At 39.5% G+C, this 23633-nt stretch overlaps 1 protein-coding gene across 2 annotated transcripts in view; it reads left to right on the top strand.

Moving 5' to 3' along the window:
• LOC128518256 (potassium channel subfamily T member 2) overlaps positions 1-23633 on the top strand; it is a 110776-nt gene that overhangs the window by 69781 nt on the left and 17362 nt on the right. For both annotated transcript variants that reach the window (XM_053491266.1, XM_053491265.1), the window contains exons 13-15: positions 1111-1174; positions 2347-2455; positions 21077-21185. In XM_053491266.1, coding sequence (XP_053347241.1) covers positions 1111-1174; positions 2347-2455; positions 21077-21185 — 282 coding nt within the window. The remainder of the gene's footprint in view (positions 1-1110; positions 1175-2346; positions 2456-21076; positions 21186-23633) is intronic.

The following is a 23633-nucleotide window of genomic DNA, read 5'->3' as shown; positions in this document are numbered from 1 at the left end:
GTTTTTTCTTTTTTTTATTAATTTAAATAATCACTTGTTTCTAGATATTTCTGTAGAACAACTCCACACCCATACTGGTCATGTAACAGCTCCTGGCATTCACTCGCCAATCCGTCTTAACATCTGCACTCCAGCAGGTTCACACCAATTCACACCTGAAGATTGGTGACATGCATAGCACATCCTGTGCACATTACATATTTTTTTTCTCTTACAAATACAAATATTCCCACTCTGGGAATGCGGGAATTCCAGCAGGAATGGTAATAAAAGGTGTCGCTTACATAGCTTTGGAAGATTAGCTTTAGGAGGAGGAATGTGCAGGGCTTTGAGACCTTCTGATCAGTCCAGCAGCATCACTAACACACTGATTAACACAGAGGATAATTAGAGATTACTATCACGGCTACTGGTGATTAGCATTACGATGCTATCATTTAGCAGTTAGTGTTAGATTACTCCATTATTAGCGGAGCTGATATTATGAATGAACACTTGTCTGTTCTGTTAGCTCTTAGCTTTATTATGTTTTTATGACTGCTGAAAGAAGATACTTTAATCATTATTCATGTCTCTCTCTCTCTCTCTGTCTCCCTCTGGATATCTCCGTCTGTCTATTTCTGTATATCTCTGCTATTGTTCACTGTGTCTTTCTTTCTTTCTTTCTTTCTTTCTATCTTTCCTTTTTTTGTCTGCCTGTTTGTCCATCTCTCTCTCTCTCTCTCTCTCTTTCTCTCGCTCTCTTTCTATGTGTGTCTGTCCATTTCCTTCTCTGTATTCAGTGTTTTTTCTGTTTTATTCTCCTTCTTTTTGTATATCTATCTCTCTGCTTTCTGTCACTCTTACTTTTACTACTTTTTCTCTCCAGTCTTTCTAGTCTCTCTGTTCATTTCTTTCTGTATCTCTTTCTGTCTGTCTAATTTTCTCTTCCTTTTCTTTTTTACTCCCTGTTTGTCTGTCTTTCTCTGCCATCTTTACCTTTCTATAGTCTCTCTCTCTTTCTCTCTCTCTCTCATTCACTGTCTGTCTTACTTCTTCATGGACTATGTGTCTATAACTGTCTCTGCATCTCCTGTTTCTGTCTGATCCCTGTCTTCTGATTGGCTGCAGAATGGATGATGCCGAGGCGTGTTTTATCCTGAGCAACCGGTTTGAAGTGGATCGCCTCGCTGCTGTAGGTTCCTGCGAATTCTTCCTCTCCTCCCTCTCTCCGTCATCCCTCTTTTCTAATCCGTTCTTCTCATGAGTTAGTTATTATGACCGTACTCTCCTTTTTTTTTTGCTCATTATCATTTCTCACTCAGTTTCTTTTGTGTTTTATTGCTGCAAGAGTTAAAAATGACATTAGTGCTAAGGAAATTAATGTGAGGGGAAATTAAAATACTAAATTAAAGCCTCTAAAATAGATTTGCGGTCTGTTCGTATCTGCGGAAATTTGCAACTCAAATGTCAATATGGGTTGGGAATATCAAAGTGGTGATTCGTTTCTTTTGTGTGGCAGTTCATGTATCGCCGCGCTGACATGAATTCATTTATTTTTTAAATAATCTTTTAATTTAAATATATTTGCATTTGAGGTGGTAAAAGGTTGCCATTTCTATAATCCTACAGTTGGCGCACTCTAAACTATTCAAACTTTGGCTGGCAGCACTGTGTAATTTCGTAACAGGTTGCCCCTGGGGATTCTCATCACTACTGTTAACAGTAGTAATTTTACAGTAATACAGGATATTAACATTGTGACATGTGTTTGTATGTTTCAGTTAGAGAAGCTGACAAGCTGTTTGTCTTTCTGAATCTGTATTTTTGTTGCTGTCTTTCTGTTTCTCCTTAACCCTTTCACTACACCTCTCTTTCTGTGTTCTGTTTTCTCGTGGCTGTCTTTCTCCATTTCTCTTTCTGTTTTATTTACTCTCTCTGTCCATCTTTACCTCTCTCTTTCTTTGTCTCTTTTACTGTCTGTCCCTTTGTTCCTCTGTCTGTCTCTCTCTCTCTCTCTCTGTTTCTCTTTAACTCTCTTTATGTCTTTTTATTGTTTTTTGTCTTTTACTCTGTCTTTGTCTCACTCTTTGTCTCTCTGTCTCTGTCTCTCTGTTTCCATCCCCTTCTGTCCCCCTTTTATATCTCTGTTTCTTTTTACCTATCACTGGATCTCTTTAACTATCTCTTGGTCTTTCTCTTGGTCTTGTTCTTGGTCTCCATTTGTTTGTCTTGTTTCTCTTTTTCTTTTTGCGTTTGACTTATTTTTATTAATTCTTCTGTCCTGGTGTTTCTGTCTCTCTTTGTCTGTATCTATCTTGTCTATTGCCCTCTCTCACTCTCTCTTTTTCTCTCTCTCTCTGTCAGGATCACCAGACTATTCTCCGAGCCTGGGCGGTGAAGGATTTTGCTCCAAACTGTCCTCTCTACGTCCAGATCCTTAAACCTGAGAACAAGTTCCACGTCAAATTTGCAGGTCAGAGTCCAGTAGCCAATTAAAGGCAGTTGCCAGGTGTAATGCAGCTGTGTGTGTATGTGTGTGTGTGTGTGTGTGTGTGTGTGGTTGTCTCTCAAATTATTACTGACATGGAACTGCAGGACTTTCAGCCTTGTAATAACATTATGTTCTTTCTTGGGATTTTGGGACATACAGTATTTATCTATCCCCTAACAATGTACATGTTAGCTGTGGGCAGAGCCTCAGGAGTGTACATGTTAGCTGTCGGTGGAGCCCCAGGTGTGTACTGTACATGTTAGCCTTTGGGGAAGCCTCAGGAGTGTACACATTAACGCTGGGTAGAACCCCAGTGGTGTACAGATCAGTGATGGGTGGGATCTCAGAAATGTACAGGTAAGCATTGGGTAAAGCCTAAATAGGTATAAAATTAAAAGTGGGAATGGTCTTAACATTGTACAGGTTAGCAGTGAGCAGAGCCTCTGTAGTTTATATGTTAATGGTGGGCGAAGCCTCAGTAGTGTACAGGTTAGTGGTGGGCGGAGCCTCTGTAGTATACATGTTAATGGTGGGCGGAGCCTCTGTAGTTTACATGTTAATGGTGGTCAAAGCCTTAGTATTATACAGGTTAGCATTGGGCGAGGTTTCAGTAGTGTACAGGTTAGCAGTGGGAGGAGCCTCAGTAAGGTACAGGTTAGTGGTAGGCGGAGACTCATTAGTGTACAGGTTAGTGGTGGGCGGCACTTTAGTAGAGTACAGGTAAGTGGTGGGCGGTGGTGAATGAAATATCTCCTGCCTCAGCAGTATCTGACAAGAAGTCTGAGTCAGCCTCTTTGAAGCAGAATGTGCTGCTTAGCTGTCTCTAAAGAGCTGTCTGTCTGTCTGTTTTTTGTCGATTTGTCTGGCTGTCTGTCTCTTTAAAGTGGCATGCGTCACTGATCTGTCTCTAAAGAGCTGAGCAGAATTGGATAGTTATGTGCAACACGGAGCAACTCATAACACCGTCATACAGATTTCTCTAAAAATACAATATTCCAGCTTAAGTATTTAAAACCACATCAGCTTTTTAAACATTAAGAATAATCACAGAATGGTTCTGTTTGTTTAAGAAGTCATTTATTGCCTGTTTTAATGTGATTTATGAAAATTTGTCATAAGAAAAATAAAAGAAAGAAATTAACAAAACAAATTAATGCTGCAGGTTAACACTGGCTATTATAAACACTTATATTGATGCCTGAATGTGGAATAAAATCACCATTAGTTTAGTAACTGAATATATTTAGCAAGTCTTTGTATATAATAAAAAGAAAACGTTTTAGATTCATTTCTGCTACAAGGTCATACTGTAGATAGATGTAATTTAAATAAGAGCAAAATAAACTATGAAGCTCTTCGTAAAGGAAAATAAATCTCTTTATCTATGTCATCTAGGTCACTAATACTTTAAGCATGTGTAGCATAATGCCTAGGTGTTACATACTGTATATACAGTATACTATGGCTAATAGGGAAAATGTACATGTACACATTTTGTTGTAAGATGTATTACAGGTAATAAGGTGTAAGTGGTTTAAGTGGTTTAACTGTGTAGTGTGGAGTTTAGCAGTGTGAGTGTGAACTCCTGCTGGTTCTGGTGCAGTTGTCCATCTATTCTCTTTGATGGAAGGAGGTATGGAAAGATGTATAATGAGATAAAAATGTAAGTCGCTCTGGATAAGAGCATCTGCCAAATGCCTAAATGTAAATGTAAATAAGGTCAAAAAGTTTGTGAGCTGGGTGGCAGAAGTTTCTGATGATGCCGTGTGGTGTGCGAAGATATTGTTACCAGATTTGAAATATTTTGAGTCCAGGGTGTGATAACCGGAATGATCAGAAGATTTAGCACACTTAGCCCTTTGTAGCGTGGATGGGAAACCCAAACGCGGAAGCAAGCGAGTAGGCAGGATAACCACGCGATTTAGTCTAAGGACTCTTACAGAAGGGGAGCAAGGGAAAAACACAAATTTAACTCGCGTCATATAAACACACACTCTAATCAGAAAGTAGACACAAGAAAGTGAGTACTCACAAAATGCCAGACGGACAACCTGAACCGATATGGGCGAACTCAATGACTAAGCGATGTGAAGCGCCATTTTGTCTCCTTTCATGCTTCCTGTTTTGCGACCGTACTACTTCCGGCTTCTAATGCCGGTTGCAGAACGGGTGTGTGACAGTACCCTGACGGCCCTGGGGTGGAGGATACCCGACGACGGTAGTCCCTGATGAGCTCGGGTTCAAGGATAAACCGTGCCGGAATCCAAGATCGCTCTTCGGGACCATGGCCTTCCCAGTCGACCAGGTACTGGGTGCCTTGGCCCCTAGGGTGAAAATCAAGGATCCGGCGTACAGTGTAAGCAGGGCCACCGTCAATGATTCGGAAAGGAGGAGCAGGGGGAAAGGGTGGAATCATAGGAGATGTGATGAAGGGTTTTAGCTGAGGTGTGGAAAACTCGGTGGATTCGGAGCGCCGCAGGCAGCTGGAGCCAGTAAGTGACAGGATTGATCCGTAGTGTGATGCGATAGGGACCAATTAATCTGGGTGAAAGTTTTCGTGCTACTGTATGGAGGTGAAGATTTTTTGTTGATAACCGTCGACAGGGGGGGTTGGGGTGTCGACAGTGATGTTGGTTGGCGTAGCGAGCGATGGCTTGTTGGATGGCGTGGTTGGCTTGGCGCCACAGCCATCGACACCGGCGGACCAACTGTTGGGCCGAAGTTCACCGCCTTTTTTCTTGATGAAGAAGAACCCCGCGGCGGCGGGCGAGGAGGAGGGCCGGATGGTGCCTTGGCGAAGGGCATTAGCTGAATACTCCTTCATCGCCTGCATCTCTGTGGTGGCCGCGGGGGGGAATGGCACCCGGCTAAAGGTCTATGAGGGGGCAAGTGTGAGGCGCGTCTCTTACAAAAGACTTGGTGTCGACGTCGGGGGCCTCAGACTCCCTAGAACACATCCCAGCCGATGTCCGTAGGCAAAGTTCGGTGCAGGTCGGAAATGGAGGTAAGGTAAAACCGGATCTGTTCTTGGTGTTGGTTAATGAGAAGAGTGATGGGTTGGGTTTGAGTGGTGATGGGACTGGAGGAGAGTGGCAACTGTCTACAGATGTAATCCGAACGGGCTGGGATAACGGCTTGATTTTTACCCCCATTTCTTTGGCATTGGTAGAGTCAATGAAGTTACCTGCGGCACCGGAATCGATGAACGCAGTACTTCGGACCCGTTTGTGGCCAAATTGGAGGATCACCTTAATCGTGAAACGAGGGATGGCATTGGCGATCGTAGTGGAGAAATGGCCCGGTGAGTCTCTCCTCGGGCCATTCTGAGTCTCCTGAGTCTCACCGGGTCTGGCCGTTTCCTGGACGGAGAGGACAGATCGCTCGGTGGTGCACCGCCGACACACAAAATGGCGCACAGTCCCTCACGAAAGCGGCGTTCACGCTCGGCCACGGTTAGGGATGCACGTCCTAATTGCATGGGTTCCCCGGCTCCGGTGTCAACCACGGCAGGAGGTGGAGATCCGACATGTCCTTGGGTGGTGGGAGTCTAGGCGGTCGATGGACGTGAAGTAGTGTAGGCGAAGGTGGGTGTTGGCGGCAGGGTTCTCGGAGCTGGCTTTGGACAAGAGAGGAGGTGCTGATCAATTTGGAGGGCGAGCTGAATCAGTCCCTTCAGTGTGGCTGGAAGCTCTCGCCCGGCTAGTTGGTCTTTAATCCTGGAAACCAGCCCCTCGTAGTAGGATGTCCGAAGCGCTGCGTCTCCCCAGGAGGTCTGTACTGCGAGGGTGCGGAAGTCAGCAGTATAGCGGCTCACGGACGATCCACCCTGACGCAGGTGGTACAGGTTTCTCCACCTCGCCGCAGGGTGTTCAAAGGTGAGTTTTAACTGGCGGGTGAATTTGTTGTACGGATGGGCGGTATCAGAATCGGAACGAAGGACTGCCATGGCCCACTCAGCCGCCTGCCCTGATAACAATGAGACGAGGAGAGCAATTGCGCAAGTATTTTGGTGGCATTAAACTCAAACACAAGATCTAGAGCGGTTAGAAAAACACTGCATCTCCCGTCCGTGCCGTCCCATTTATCCGGTAAAGCAGGAAAAACATCAGGAGTTGGAGGGGGAGGAGACGGAGTTGTGACCGCCACAGCCTTGCGAAGATCCACGTTCCCCCGCCGAAGCTCCGCCATCTCACGGCGCAAGGCCGCGATGTCTTGGACGCTCAGGCGAAGAGTAGCGAGCGGAATAATCAGAAGATTTAGCACACTTAGCGGTTAGCCCTTTGTAGCCTGGATGGTAAACCCAAACGCGGAAGCAAGCGTATAGGCAGGATAACCACGTGATTTAGTCCAAGGACTCTCACAGAAAGGGAGCAAGGGAAAAATACAAATTTAACCCGCGTCCTATAAACACACACTCTAATCAGAAAGTAGACCCAAGAAAGTGAGTACTTAGAAAATGGCAGAATGATGATCTGACTGAGTGACAGATGACTAAGCAATGTGAAGCGCCATCTTGTCTCCTTTTATGCTTCCTGTTTTGCGACCGTACTACTTCTGGGTCCTAGTGCCGGTTGCAAAACGGGTGTGTGTGACACAGGGAGGCTTCTGTTTTGTCCTGCGGCCTATTTTCGTTGGCTAAATTCAGATAAAACCCTAATAATTAACCAATACAAAAACATTACTTTTATTATTCTTACATTATTTTTTCTTATTTACATTTATGTCTAATCCTTTGATGATTTTTTCCCATACTATATCTCAGCCAGGTGTAAGCAACACACAAAAATTTTTTCTAGTCTTCTGTCATTCTGTCTTGCAAACGTCTTGCTTAATTTGACTATTTTATTTCCATGTATTTTCTTCTCTTTACTTTCCCATTCACGTCCCTCCTTTTTCTTCCATTTCCTTCCCATTTTGGGTCTTTAATTTTCTTGTCCTTCCCTTTATAGCCCTCCTATCTTTCTGAAATATTTGTTTATTCCTTATTGTTTTCCTCTTTTGCAGTCTTTTAACTTTTTCCAGTCCTTATTTTTTTTTCCCTTTCTTTTTTTCTTTTTTTTTCTTTAGCTTTTCAGTTTCCCTACCTTCCTTTTTCCCCTGCCATTATTTTTCTTTTGAACTGAAGCCACAATATTTAAAGCATTTAATTACAAGCTCAGTGACTGTGTGAAATAAAACTGGACCAAATCCTCATCTGTATTTCCCTGGATTTGTTCCTTTGCGGGTCTAAAAGGTTATAAGCATTCCAGTTTGTGCAGGATTAAAATCTGAAAACCATTTTTATAGCCTCTTTGTGCAATTCCACATCTATTTGCTCAGTTTTTCAATATTTTTTATCAATGCCCTGTAGCTCATCAGCACGAACTGACAGGCAAAAAGGACAGAATCCCCACCTGGTTAGCTTGATGCTGTGGAGCAAAGCGAAATGAAAACTCCTGGGACTCCGACTTGATTTTATCAGTGTAACTCAGAAACACCAGTCGCTCAGCAGCACGGCTACACCTTTAGACAATGTTTTTCAGAAGGGAATCCCTGTACACAAGAAACATCACTTGGACAGACAGAAAACCTGCAATTTAGGGAAGCACTGGCGTGTGTCAAATACAAATCAGAACATTTACTAATCAAATGCTTGTAGAGATGCATTGAGGCAGAACTTCTTTCTGTGAAGGATTTGTGCCAAATAATGACATTATTCCTGAACTAGTGACAGCTGGGGCTGGTCACAGCTGCCGTGCATGCTAATTTCATATCGTAATTAATCAGAATGAATGACATGTTTGTGGAACTGTTCCTGTTATTTATCTCCCTAACTGCAATTAGCTTCTATATGCATATAAACATGCAAACAACATTCATAAATGGGTATACCAGATCACAGTGGATTTCTCAAATCTGATTGGTCTAAAGATGTTTCACAAGATTATGTTCATGCCCTAATGTTGGTACGGTGAAGTTTTTGTAAGGAGATGTTTAACATTTATCGAAGGAGTCTCCAATGTCACTGTGGAGATCTCAGGATGGATGGGATAAATGGATTTTTTTGGTCTGTGGTCATCATACGGTACTTTATTTTTATTAAAATGCTGGAATATTTGTTAAACTTATTATTAGGACTTCTACTTTTACCTACGTAATATTTTACTTGGAATATCTCTTCTTTTACTCAAGTACAGGATTTGCGTACTTGCTCAACTCTGATTATTAGCCTGCTTCTACAAAATAAAGGTGAATAGGAGATACTAAATGTATTATTAATAACACATTTCCGATTTCCGTCACATATAATCGATAAGAAACCTTATATTTTCTCATGTAATGTTTTTGACCAATCTGGGTGTGTTTGCTCTGTGTCGTCAGTGTGTTCTGTGGTGACCCCGGCGAGATGAGTTGGTCTAAGTGGCTGAGTGGGCATATTTAATGACTGTCACTGAAGACTTGACTCGACTCGACTCTCTACATATGATTTAATTTCTGGCTGACGCTCGTGTGAGTGAGTTTTAGTAGTCTCTTACTCTCGTGCCCACATTTTCACCCTTACCTGTAGAGATTCTGAGGTTTGCAGGCCTCCTGGGGCCTTTTGTGCCCCAATAGATTATTTTTTTCCCCTGTGTACATAAGACTCAGCGGGCTCTCCGTGCTCTGTGTGCTATGCAGTCATGTCGATAGGCAGATCGGTTCAAAGAAGGGGAACAACATGCCGATTTAATTAGGGTGTCTGGTGGAAGAGGGATTGGAGGAGGGCAATTACTGTCTGCAGGGAGGAGAGCAGAGACCGAGATCACACAGTCACCTCGACTGTAATGACAGATGTTAAAAAAATGAAAAGCTGCATCTGAGTGAAACAGAGAGAGAGAGCAGAAGATAGAGAGAGAGAGAGACCCCAGCAGCTCACACTAGATTATTTCTATTTATATAATATTTAATCGAGAGTGTGTTAATAAAATAAACAGCTTATTAACAATAATAGAACAATTTAGGCATGTATCGTCTGTAACCTGTTCTTAGTGTGCCTGTTATTTTGCAGTACTTGTTTGTATGCACATTAGAAGTGACCATGCCAGAAGATAACATGTACATGAAGGAAAAGAAGTGATAAAATAGGGTAGGAAATGAAAAGAAAGAATATGATAGTGTGGGATGTTATAGAGTGGGATAGGATAGCTTGAGATGGAATAACAAAGAAACAACGTGGAAGGAAAGAAAAGAAAATAATGGGAAAGGAATAAATTATAGTAAAGGAAAGAAAATATAAAAAAAATATAAAAAAGAATAAAAAAGAAGGAACAGGTTATGAAATGAAAGAATCGAAAAAAGGATAGCATATGAAATTATAGTACATGAAAGGACAGGATAAGAAAGCAAAGGAAATGACAGGTTAGGACTGAATTAAAAAGAATTGATTAAGTAAATGAAATTAAATGGAACAAGAAAGCAAAGGACAGGTTAGGAGGGGTAAGAATAAGAAGATAGGATATTGTATGGAAATATAGTATATGAAATGATAGAAAGGGATGGAAAGAATAGAAGGACAGGATGGGAAATGATAAGTTACAGTAAGATAGGAGGAATCAAAGTACAGGGAGGGGTAAGAATAGAATAAAAATAAAAAATAGGAAAGGTAAGAAATGGGAATGAAAGGGAGGGAAAGGAAATGATAGGACAGAAAGGAAAAGGTTAAGATAAAAAAAGAAAGAATAGAAAAGAAAAAAAATTATAGTTAAGGATAGAATGTGATTATAAAGGAATTGGCCAAAACATGATATTAGTACTAAAATGTGTCTCACCTAGGTGAAAAAGTGCTGCAGGATAATCAAATAATACTATAATATAATACTTAATGTTTTATGGTTCTCCGGATCCATGCTTAATTTTCGTAAATATGCATACACATTGTTATTTTTTTTAAGATAAAAAGAAACACATTTGCTTAATAAAATTTCATGCCCCTTTCAGTGATCTTAATTTGCCAGTTTAAATTTCACATGAAAAGACATAAACCTGAAAAAGTATATTATTTCAAAATGCAACTTGGTAAGATATTGCAACATGCATTTAACATGGTTACAGACACTACAGATTGTTTTCTTTTTAAGCTTTATGACCAAAAACAGTTTTTACAGGTCATATGCTTTTAGACGCTTAAACCAATTTTAGTATTAACATTGATAGAGAAATACTGTATGAATAAATTACATTTTAAATAATTATTGTTTGAAGCGAGATGGTACATATAACGCTGAATCCATTTTTGAAGCACATATAAAATCATCTCGCCAATATGGCTGAAGTTAGCAACTTGCATGTCTAATCCTCTCAAACCCTCGCATTGTGACAGACTCTTCCCCAGCAGTCTGTAATCAAACCGGACTGTTATTATTATTTCAAAATCAGCCAGTTTTAATGCTTAGTCATTTTTCCAAAAATATAATTATCTGCCTTGTCTAGGCATGCATTCATTTTTTAGATTTATCATGATTATTATGATAATAATAATTATTATTATAATTAATGTTTTGTGCTTTTTGAAGGTTATTCTGTTACCTGCACTACATGCGTGTCTCTTGCGGAGTAAAAAAAAAATTGCATTGTTCTTTTTATTTTTTTATGTGTCTCAATAATTGTTAACTGTTTAAGATAATGTGAAGTTAGCAAATAAAAATAAAAAATTTTTTAGGGATTGGTCACTTCCATGTTGCATAAATTTCAGAATTAGCTTTTTTGCCACACACATTTTCTGTATTACATGTACGATATAAAAAAATTTGTTAGTCGCAATACTGTGTTTTCGCCAAATATGAATTATATAAAAGGATATGAATATGATAATATATGGTTAATACTGAATTTTATAATTTGAAAGTAATAATGGGATAGGTAACGACAAGAAAAGGAAAGAAATATAAGAATAAAAAAGAAAAAGACTAAACATATATGGAAAATAGATGAATAGAGTAAGCAAACGATAAGAGAAGAGAGAGATATTATGATAGAATAGAGCAATAAATAGCACTGGATGAGAATAGGGGAGTGGAACGTGATAAGATATTGAGAATGTATCAGGACAGGAATAATGTATAGGTTACGACTAGAATAGACATACAGTAGAATAAGATTGGATTGGATTGGATACAAGTGGTAAAGAATTGGGTTAGTAGGATTGGATGAGATAAGAAAAGAATTGGATTGGATTGGATAGAAATAGTGGAGTAACGTAGACAAGAGGGAAGGAGAAGAGGACGCACCGCTTAATGAAATATTCCGATTAACAGAGAGGGGAGGCATCGGGGCAGCAATAACATGAAGGGAAATTAAAAAGTGCTAATTTGAACATTGTGTGTGTGTGTGTGTGTGTGTGTGTGTGTGTGTGTGTGTGTGTGTTTTCTTGGCTAAGCATAAGACATGATTGGAAGTGCATGTCTAATCCTCTCAAACCCTCGCATTGTGACAGACTCTTCCCCAGCAGTCTGTAATCAAACCGGACGGTTATTATTATTTCAAAATCAGCCAATTTTTTCAAAAACACAATTATGTGCCTTGTCTGGGCATGGATTCATTTTTTGGGTTTTATTATTATTATTATCATGGATGTTTTTGTGCCTATTGAAGATTATACCTTTAACTGCACTACATGCGTGTCTCTTGGGGAGTAAAAAAAAATGGCAGTGTTTCATTGTGCTGGTTGTTTTTATGTCTCATTAATTGTGTTTATTCGCCACTGCAGCAGATAACCCGATCGTGCAGTGGAGGTAAATGATAAATGCATGTTGGCTGTAATAGAAAACGAATGGCTCTGTCAGTCTCAATTAGGTGAACTGGAGAGGCCAGAAATAACAGGATGTACAGAGGGAGGTCCTCTTATCCTTTAGCTCTGAACACAGGCTCAATGTGCGTGTGTGTGTGTGTGTGTGTGTGTGTGTGTGTGTGTGTGTGTGTGTGTGTGTGTGTGTGTGTGTGTGTTTGTGTGGGTGGGTGTGTACAGTATGTGTGTGTCCTTCTTAATAAACTGCTGCACCCTTAGGCTTTGCTTTTTTCCACAGAAATAAAAGAAAAACCGGCATAAAAGATGACCAAAGACATCCAAAGAGTCCCCAGTGTAGCAAAACAGACACAGGCTAGTGTACAGACCATGTGAGTCACGAGTCGCTCGCTTTTACAGGGAAAACAGATTATTGAGTTGCTCTGTATTTTTCACATAAGTAGCACTATGATGACTTTGAGGTGGTGAGGTATTGATGCCTGAATGTGTTATTATTATTATTATTATTATTATTATTATTATTACACACTGGATCTGGTGCTTGTGTGTTTGAAAGTACGATCATATTTTAGTATAATTTAGTACAGATGAAGATTAGGGTCACCATATAAAAATATATGTGAGGTTTGACTTTCTCTGTATTCTGACTTTAATCGCATAATTCTCACTTTTATCTCAAAATTCTGATGGTTTTCCTTAAAATTAAGATTTTCTCAGATTTTCTCATTATTATAACAAATAATAATTTTTTAGAATTCTGATTAAACTTTATTGTCTAAACTTCTTCTGCACCTGTGGATATCATGTGATTTAACATGTTCCTTTCATGTAATGTCTTTTCATGCTCTTTGCAAAAGTTTGGGCACCCCTACTCAAATTACATATTTTGTTTCAAAAAAAGAAATAACTGCACCCTTTGTAACAAACTTATTTATCTTTTTGTAATAACACTTGACACTCTTGATAACCTTGTAATAGATAAATATATAAATCAATAATAATTTAAAAAACTAAAATTTTAATTGTGGTATATGCAATAGTTTGGACATGTGTCCAGTTATAAAGTCTCAGAACTTGACTTGACATAAATCATGAATTGGTATCAGGAAAAGAATTTAAAAAACCTTTTGACCACTGATTAAGTAAGAGCATGTATTGTATGGTGTTTTTCAAATGCAGGACAGAATCGAGTCTTTCACACAACGCTATATTTCTGGTACTGAATTCCAGCTTTCACACAAGTTTGCTTTTTTTTTTATTTAGGCTAATCCTGTATAAACTGCAGACCTGCTGTGCTGGCCAGTAATCATCCGGTCGTAATGTTGTACATTTCATTATAAAATCACATACCCAATGCACTTATGTACTTTAGAAAAATTGTGCACAAAATCAGATCAGAAGTAATAACTAAATTACAGACCCATATCCAGTCTGCCTCTGCATGGTCATAGCAGCAAACACATTTCCTCTCCTTCATGTCTAAAAATATGTGTTCTGTCTGACGAATCGTGCATCAAGGTGGAAGTCACAAGTTGTGTTTACACACTAATCCACTAATTATGGGAATAACAGCCAAATCGGAATAAAACTGCATCATGCAAACATCTTAATTGGTAAAGGTTGACCGGATCCGCCCGATGGAAAAGAGAAAGGTATAAACCTTTAATAATCTGTTCAATAGGTAAATATTAGCCATGTAAACACATTATCGATAATTTCGCTCTGTTTGGAAAAGATTATTTTTTCTCAGATTTGCTCCTCGTTGCCGTTGAAGAATGATCTCTGATTGGCTCACCATTTCATGCATAGTAAAGTATCTATCCAATCACAGATAAGAGTAAATACTTGTAACCAGTATTAACTCAGACATAATCTCAAAGTTGGAGAAAAAGTACAGTATACTCTGATTAAATGCCTCGATCGTGTAAGCACACTTACACATTTAACTTATCAGATCGGTTTTCATGTAAACAGATAAGTTGGAATTTCTAAATGGAATGCTTTAAATCAAACTGCAATTATACGGAGCTTCTGATGGTTTTTGGTTCATAAATGTAGCTTGATATTCCTGTCAAACCTAAGGTTGATGGTGTGTTTTGAACAGATTTACCTTGCACAAGCTGGTCAACATCATGTACCACTTTAAACTATTTCTTATCAGAGTTTGTCTAGATGCTTAAACATTTTTGCAAAAAGTCAAAGTTTGCTGGGTGATTTTCAGGTCTCTGTAGCTAGGGGGCTAGAGTGAGCAGATTGGACACACTCTCTTAGGTAGGAGGGATGACACACTTGCGCTCCCACATCAATTGCAACAACACTAGACAATCCTGGGCATCTGTGAGCTGATGTGGGAGTGTCCTTAGATGACGGGTGGGAATTGGACACTAAATTAGGGAGAACCTTGTACATTTTCTGCATACTATAACTATGTAAACTGTCACAGCATAAACAGCAACAGCATGAACCTGAAGACTTTCCAATAGTGAAAAGTTTCCTCATGGTTACAAAAAGGCACTGACAGTCAGAAATGTCACATAAATATTTACTTACTGAAAAACAGCTGTTTATAAAGAATTCTGATGATTATCGCACTTTGATTTTGTAGACCGGTGGTTGGTATGGAAACGGTAATGTATTAGATGAATTAAAATAAGAATTGAAACCTGTTATAGGAAATAATGTTTAGTTTTTTAAAAAATAAGAATTTTTAAACCACCAAACATTTTGGCAGAAAGCAAAAGAGTTTCATGGCTCTGTCATTTTGCGACTCGTTCCGTTTTCCTTGCGCGCCTCTGACTTCGCTGCGAGGCCACCAAGCTTTAATGAGCCAATATTACTGCCAAATCCACACACTAAATATCGACGTGGAGCTTCCAAACGCAGGATGATGTTTTTCTGACTTTAGAGATTAAAGCCATGTTTAACTGCAGATCCTAGACATCTATTTTCCCTTGTTCTGTTGTTACCCATTCATCTCTCTTCTCTTTTATTACAAGCGACACTAGAAAACCTTGAATGTGCTGCTTCATGGCTGCGACCAATACAGCCAAGTACAATACTATACAGCATGACCGGCTGAAATCTCAAACAGACAAACAGTATTTGAATTATGCTAGGTCTGAATGAATGTTGTAATTTAGTTCAGTATTGTATAAAATTCTATTGCAATCCACGGGACACCTTATTCTTTAAAGACAATGAGCATTTAATATTTCATTTAATACTTTTAATCATCTCGCAACTGGAAATGTGGTTCTGGGTTGGTTGACTGAAAGATGTTGGAGCTGCAGGCAAAAAAGCATGTATCACAGAATTAATTTGCGATTTATTAAGTTACCTAATTTCTTCAGGAATATTTAAGACATTTGGCGCATGGTATTTTGGCTCCATGAATGAACCAATACTCAGACTGTAGACGGGACTCGTATTAAAAAATATGAACCTACATTATTTTAGACAGCTCAGTATTCAACAGATGTTCTGCACATGTTCTGCTTATGTTCTTGCTCAAGGGACTGGAGTCAGTCTTGCAGTGCGGACTGGAGGTACACTTTACAGTGTTTCTTAGACTAAACTACAGATTTACATTAACATGTATAGGATTTAATAGACATTGTTATTTAGAGTGACTTATGCCCCTGTTACAATCTGAAAAACCCCATTAAGTTACCACAGCATCCTAAAAATAAAAAAAATAGTAAAAATACTACTTCCTAGCCACATTCCTATTAGGTTCTCAATGCATCTATGACCACACGCTCACCATGTCCAATTAGATTGACCCGATTTATTGCTAAGTCTTATCAGATGATTGGTATATTGCTGATGCTGAATGCTGACTAAATGGAGTAGACCAGAAGGGAAATGAGGTTGCTGCTTGGGTTGTTCCATTAAAAAAGCAATTTTTTAATCTTTAAGCACTTGTCACAGCTAAACATTTGTTTAATTTAATCATAATTTAATTTACAGCATTTATTTTCATTTTATACGAAGAAATGAGTGGGGCTCAGGACAGTACCGTAAATGTTTATGAAATACATTTGAGAGAAAGGTCACACCTGATAAATTCTCTTCCCATGACTTTTCTGTAGAGAAAGTCTAATTTATTACCCCTCTATTATCCAACACCTCCTGTCTGAGAGTCTTTAGTGAGGATTCTGGTTATCTGGCACAAAGCAGACGGCCCCCCAGAGCTCCAGCGCCGTTTTACAGTTCTGCAATCACTCTTTATGGGACCATGGTGTGCACTTATAAAAGCCCTATTAGAGAGGAGTCACTAAAGTAGGACAAACAGAGCATAAGTCAGGGTTTTTTTAGGTGCAGTATTAGTGCTAGCTTCAGTGCCTTAATGTTTAGTGAATCAAAATTGATCTTGACTCAGCAATTCAGACAGCCAGGAATAGTTTATTTTACCACCAATGGAGACTCTTTGATGCAGATCCTCTTGAGACGGTAGGTCAAGTTGATGTGTGCTTGTTGTCGTTTTCAGGTATAGCCTTCAGGTATGTGTGGGATCACATTTTTGTAGGTTTTCTAGGTAAGCATCAGTTTGATAAATCTGATCTGAAAACCTAGCGGGATCCAGTGAAATGGAACAGTGTAGAGTAAAAATAATTTGAGAGAACCATGCAATGTTGAAAACAATGGGTTTCTGATTCAGCTGCAAGGATCAGATAGTGTTCCAGGGATAATGAGCTGCCAAATTTATTGCAGTCCACTCTTGAGGTGATGAGGGACTAAACAAGCACTGGTGTGGAGGAGAATTGTCAAATACTTACTCACTCACTCATCTTCTATACCGCTTTATCTTGTATTCAGGATCGCGGGGGCCTGGAGCCTATCCCAGGAGGCTTAGGACACGAGGCATGGCACACCCTGGACAGGGTGCCAATCCATCGCAGGGTACACACACATACACTTACACACTACGGGCAACTCAATACCACCAAGCAACCTAACCTGTCTTTGGACTGTGTGAGGAAACCAGAGTACCCAGAGGAAACCCACCAAGCATGGGTTGCAAACTCCATGCACACAGAGATGGGAATCAAGCGTGGCCGGGAATCGAACCCGGACCCTGGAGGTGCAAGGCGATAGTACTAACCAAAATCTCTGGCATTGACAAATAGAGTGATCCAGGACTCGACCAGGAGAACGACCTGACTTAGATCTAGAAGATCCTGACTTTGGGACACATTTCCAGGGTTTACAAAGCAGATGGCTAGGATTTCTCTTCTGGTAATTAACAGCCATCTTTGTGGTGATGTCCTCAAAACATTCTAAATCTGGGAAGAGTTATGAGGATCTAGAGGGGAAATGAGAGAATGAGTTGTGTGTCATCAGCTGTTGGAAACACCATGTCTGGAAAATATCTCACTGAGAGAATCAGATATAGTGAAAGATGAACAGGACCAAGCACTGAGCCTTGTGGAACTCCAGTTAAGAGTCTACTTGGAGCAGATGTCATTCCTTCATCTTAGTTTATTTGAGCATCCCTTCAAGTAGTAAGAACAATCAGTCTCAGGTCAGACGATAGTTTGCCAAATCTAGTAGCATTAATAAATATCAATAACTGCCACTATGTTGTTGTTGTGGTGGAGTGTTCCACTTTGCAGTTAGTCTGGCTTGGGGGCTTGAAGGCCATTTTAACAGAGACACGGAGACATCTGTCTATAAACAAGACAATAATTTTGGAGATAAAATAATACCACTTGGCATCTAGTGTCCTTTCTTCTTTTCTCACCCAAATCTGTCTTAAAGGCAAGAGAAATACGAACAGATGTTTTGGAGCCATTCACAATGAAAATCAATTATCAAAATGTGGCTTTGAACGCATTTTGGAAGAGAGAGGATAGAGCAGATGAGGGGAGCTGGAGAAAAAAATTGAGGAGCATATTGAAGATGTGTGGAAAGGAATGCGGGAAACTGCTTTGTAATGCATTGACTGATGCACAAATGATTTGTTGAGCTCTACACAACATTAAAATTAAATCCAATCAAACAGCATTTCAACTTTTATGTTATTTATGCCACTAGACATCCTGCAAGATCAAACAACTGATACCCTTGAAGTGCTTGTCATTTGACAACGATATACAGTCTTTACTGAAATTTTCACTATGGGCAATTTGAGAATTGCTATTAGCCTAAACTGCATATCTTTGGACTGTGGGAGGAAACCAAGCACAAGAAGAATGTGCAAACTCTATGCACACAGAGACAGGAATCGAGCCTGGCCGGGAATCAAACCCTGGAGGTGCAAGGCGTCAATGCTAATCACTAAACCACTGTGCCACCCAGATTGCGATAGTTTGAAGAAATTAATCAAAAAAGCTGTGTTTGCGGCCCTTGAGTGTATCATTGGTAAAGTGTTTGCCCTGTTATCCAGAGATTGCTGGTTTGATCCCCGGGTGATGCTGTAGCCTCTCGCAGCCAGGGGCCTAAAGTGAGCAAATTGGCCGAACTCTCTCAGCGGGGTGGATTGGAAGGCATTTAATACTCCCACATTAATCACAGCTCTACTGCCAATCAGGGACATCTCTGAGCTCATGCAAGCAGAAGGGGCAAATAGCGCTGTCCATCGAGTGTGTTACGCCACCCCCAACGGTGCGTGAGCGAGCAGAAAAGGCGCCGTCAGTTGGCATCATGTGGTTCTGAGGAAACACATGATAGTCTTCGACCCTCCCGACTGAATGATCGTAATAGGCATAATGGGGGGGACAACCATTGACTGGGAGGACTGGAATTGGATATGACTAAATTAGGAAGAAAATCTGTGAGGGAAAAAAATAGCATTTTAGTGTGGATGAAAAGATGAAAACAGACATCAAATATTCACTTTTTAAAATTCACAAAGCTTAGTGTGAAACAGGATTATTCTCAATAACTTTGTCATGACACATCCTGAAATCTGAATGATGTTTTCTTTCACATTCACATTTGACTGTGATCATTTAAATATTTTAAATGAATCTCACAATCCATAGTTTAACTTTTATAAATGCACTGCTTAGCCCTTTCACTTTGGCAATCTCCATTTTTGTGACTATTTCCGTTCATCCCATTTCCATCCAATTGTGCTTCTTTTCTCTCTTGTTATCAGTCTTTTATGAGCACTATTATTGCTGCTTTTGTATTATTATGTAACGTGTCTTGAGGCTCTGTGAAATTTGCTTCACAATAAAAATGTACTTGACTATGATAAGCAAAAAAAAAAAAAAAAAAGCAGTAGGTGCTCACAGCATTAACGGCTCGGTGGAGTTCAGCCCGCTTTACAGAAAAACATAGTCATTGTTTTGCTTTCGTGATGAAAAGAATCGCTTGAGGTCAGAATTTTGAAAGCCTGGGACCAAACAAAAAGGCAGTGTTCCTGTGTTTTGCAAGCGGCCTAGTATGGATGTGACTGTAATTAGGAAAGGTTGTAAATATTTGCTCGTTACAGCTGAACTGCCGGCGAAGCCAACATGCTGCTTGAGTAATTAGCGGTGCAGCTGTTTTGTCAGCTTTTTATAGCTTCTAGACAATTTTCTTTAATTGACACGACAACAATGTATTAAGATATATGTGTTTATAAACACCTTCTTCTCTCTCTTTATCTGCCACTGTTGTTTTTTCAGTCTTTATATCTCTCTCTCATTGTGTAAATAATGATGAAGGAAATAGCCTGCTGGTGTGTGTTTGCATATGTGTGTGTGGGTGCAGACTGGTTTTCGAGCATAGTCATCAAAGGCACTGAAGTGAGAGGCAGGGCCAAGGTCAGATTTGCAGCCAGCCTTAATGGCAGATAAGAGCCGAGACTTTTAGATCACACTCTGCTTTTCGTACCGGAGCTGGAGAGAAAAGAAAAGCATTTAAAACACAAAACATCCCCTTTATTGTGCAATTACATCCTACTTATAGCTGTGTAAATAATTTTGACTGCAATCACGCCAAAGAAATTTGTATAAACTATCTTAAACCACAGTTCATCTTCAAGAAGGTTTCTTTGATGACTGGTGGCATTCTGCTCTTACTTAATTGACCTGCTTAAATATTCTAGCATAAAATTAGCAAAAACTCCAAATATTATTACATCACATCCATCGAGAACCTTAATGACATTCTAATGACCAAGTGTTTAAAATGTAATTTCCTTTTTTTTTAATTATTCAACTCACTCTTCATCTATAACGCTTTTTCCTGTATTTAGGGACATGGGGGTGGGGAGGGGGGCGGTGCCTATTCCAGGAGAATTAGGGCATGAGGCAGGGTACACCCTGGACAGGATGCCAATCCCTCGCAGGACACACACATACACACAATCATTCACACACCACAGGCAATTTGGGAATGCTAATTAGCCTAATCTGTAGGTCTTTGCACTGTGGGAGGAAGCCGGAGTACCCAAAGGAAACCCATTAAGCACAGGGAGAACATGTAAACTCCATGCACACAAAGACGGGAATCAAGCCTGCTCGGGAAGCGAACCCGGACCCATTTTGTATATAAGTATATATTGTGTCCATTTTTCTTTTGTTCTCTCCTTCATAATCTATAATGGCCAACTTGTGGAAAAGTATGTTTTAAGAATGAAGTGTTCCAATATTAATGCATAAGTTATACATGATGTAATCATTATATTAATTTTTTATTTTTTTCAATAACAGCGTTCATTTTTGTTCTCACACCAAATTAGCGTAATTTATATTTATTTTAGTTGTTTTATTGATTATCGTCTTTGTGTTTATTCGACATAATTATGAATCGGATGCTCTTGTCATCATTCTGACTGTTTCTGGCGAGAGAAAAAAGCGCTAAGTATTATTTCCTCCTGTGTTAAATATGCTTATTTTTGTTCTTTACAGATCATGTGGTGTGTGAAGAGGAGTTTAAGTATGCCATGCTCGCCCTAAACTGTGTGTGTCCGGGCACGTCCACTCTGATTACCCTACTGATTCATTCCTCCAGAGGACAGTGAGTACACATACAAACACACACACACACACACACACAAACACACACATTTCAGTAACTAACTAACTAACTGACTGAGTAACTAACTAATTATTAGATAATTAGGGCTATACATCTGGCTCCTCTTGAGGTTTCTTTCTCATGTCATCTTAGAGAGGTTTTCTTGATTATTGTTGGCTCAGACTTGCTCATTAGAAAACTAAATCTACATCCAGGTTTCTATAAAACTGCTTTGCAATCATGCCTACTGCTTAAAGTGCCGTATAAAGAAAAAGAAATCTAATTCAGGTGTTTCACTTGCTAATGTGTTCACTTGTAACTGACAGATAAAAAGACTGACACTCCATACCGTATGGCTTACCAAGGGCTTTATGGGGTTTTATTTTAAATATAGCTGTGGCCAGGGTCCATGCTGTGAGATGTCAATTCAGGCATAGCAAATTTATTATTAATAATAATTTAAACAAGCAATAAATAATAAAAGAAATTAAGTAATAAACAACAGTAAAGCAATATTAGATAATACACTTGACAAGGTTATTACCTACAAACAGACAATAAAGTGATATATACAATTTAGTGTATTGTGTATAGAAGGGTCTTAAGATGACTGTGTTACAGATGATTTCTGGAGGAGAATTTCAAAGACAAGGAGCAGTGTGTTTTAAAGCTTCAGTATAGAGCCTGTGGTGGTCAAAAAGGTTCATGCCTTAAGTTAGATAGTTTTTATGCTTGAATAATTCATAGGTCACTGTGTGGCTGTACAAACAAAAATAACTGCAGGAACAGGGACTGGAGAACTTTCCCTCAAGACTACATAAAAAAATACAAGAAAGTCTGGCTCTTTGGAAACTAAATATAAAGAAATTACACAGTTTTGTTGTCAGTCTTTCGGTTGCTAGCGTTGAGGGGTCGCCACAGGAAACCATTCGATCCGCACAACAACGTGGCACGCCGGATGCCCTTTCTGATGCAACCCTCAGGTTTTATCCAGGCTCAGGATCAGCACTGGTCCCTCATCCAATAGCTGGGGTTTGGGCATTGGCTGGGAATCGAACCAGGGTCGTTCGCATGACAGGCAAGAGACCCTAAGTCAAGAACCCTTACACAGTACCGAATTTTAAATGAAAAGGAAAGAACATGTTTCGTCTACTTCTTGACAAAGCTCATACTCCATTTAATCTAATTTTATTTCTATACCACTTTTAAGAATGGACATTGTCACAAAGCACCTTAAAGAAATAAAATAGAAATCGAAAAAATGCATTTATAGCTTTATCAGCTCGGCCCTGATGAGGATGCTGGAAATAACTATGCTGAAGGAAAAACTCCCTGAGACAACATCAGGAAGAAACCTTAAGAAGATCCAGACTCAAACAGGAACACATCCTCATCCATGTGATACCTGACAGTGTGACCATAAATAAATCCCCTCTATAACTGTGTGCTATATTTGAACTGCACCTGAATAAGAGTAAATGTGTTTCATTTAATGTCAAGTCCACTTTGTTGAGCTGTTCACGAAGGAGACTCAGGTATCCAAAATTGTTTGTAGAAATTCCATTCCTAAGACTATTTGAGCGATTGCAGTCTCAAACCATCAAAGCAAAACTGTTTGCATCATTGCAGTCCGAAGCCCCTTTCATGAATACTAAGTGGAACTATCCTCAGTTATCCCACCGTCCTCCTTCTCCGAATCACCTCCCGTTTCAATCTTTTATACGGTTGAACAAATGCATGTGTATTTTCAAAGTTGATATTGTTAGCTACTAGCCAAAGTAGTGACTAACAGATAGATGTTAAACACAGATAAATGAAAACGTCCTGAAGTATATATTGTTTCATTTATTGTAACTGGCGTACAATTCTAGAGTGCTCGTGTGATACTGTAGTTAAGATGTGGTGTATAGGTGTATAAAATCAGCCGTATAAAAAAAATCCCTTGTTCTGGGAAATGCAATGTATTGTCTGGAAAACCAGGACAGGTAGCAACCCTAAGAGTGGCACAGAAAGTCGTCTTGCTGCCTTATAGCTTCAGGTTCCCTGGTTCAATGCTGAGCTCAGGTAAGTTTTATTGCATGTGTGGGTTTTTTCTAAGCTCTCCCAGCTTGTGAAAACATGAACATTCGTGACTCAAATTGTCCTAGGTATGAGTGTGTGGTGCACTGTGATGGTTTTTCCTGGTACTTAAGTACTGTCTTTAGTTCTGTCATAAAACGCTTCCCCAAAAATAAGGAAATAAATAAGTTTTACTCTGGCCTTTATCGCCCTAATCAAAAGGAACTACAGTATATTAGCTGTACAGTATTTTTGTAAGGACGTGGTGCTCAAAAGGACATTGAACACAGATAGTATGTGCACTCAGAGGGATAAAAACATACCTCCACCTCCACACACACACACATACACACATACACACAAAAGTGATCACTGTATGTGTTTTATTTT

This window comes from Clarias gariepinus, chromosome 3 (assembly GCF_024256425.1).
Source record: "Clarias gariepinus isolate MV-2021 ecotype Netherlands chromosome 3, CGAR_prim_01v2, whole genome shotgun sequence".
In the NCBI taxonomy this organism is placed as follows: domain Eukaryota; kingdom Metazoa; phylum Chordata; class Actinopteri; order Siluriformes; family Clariidae; genus Clarias; species Clarias gariepinus.
The sequence above is the reverse complement of the archived record's forward strand: the minus strand, read 5'-3'. Positions and strand labels throughout refer to the sequence as shown.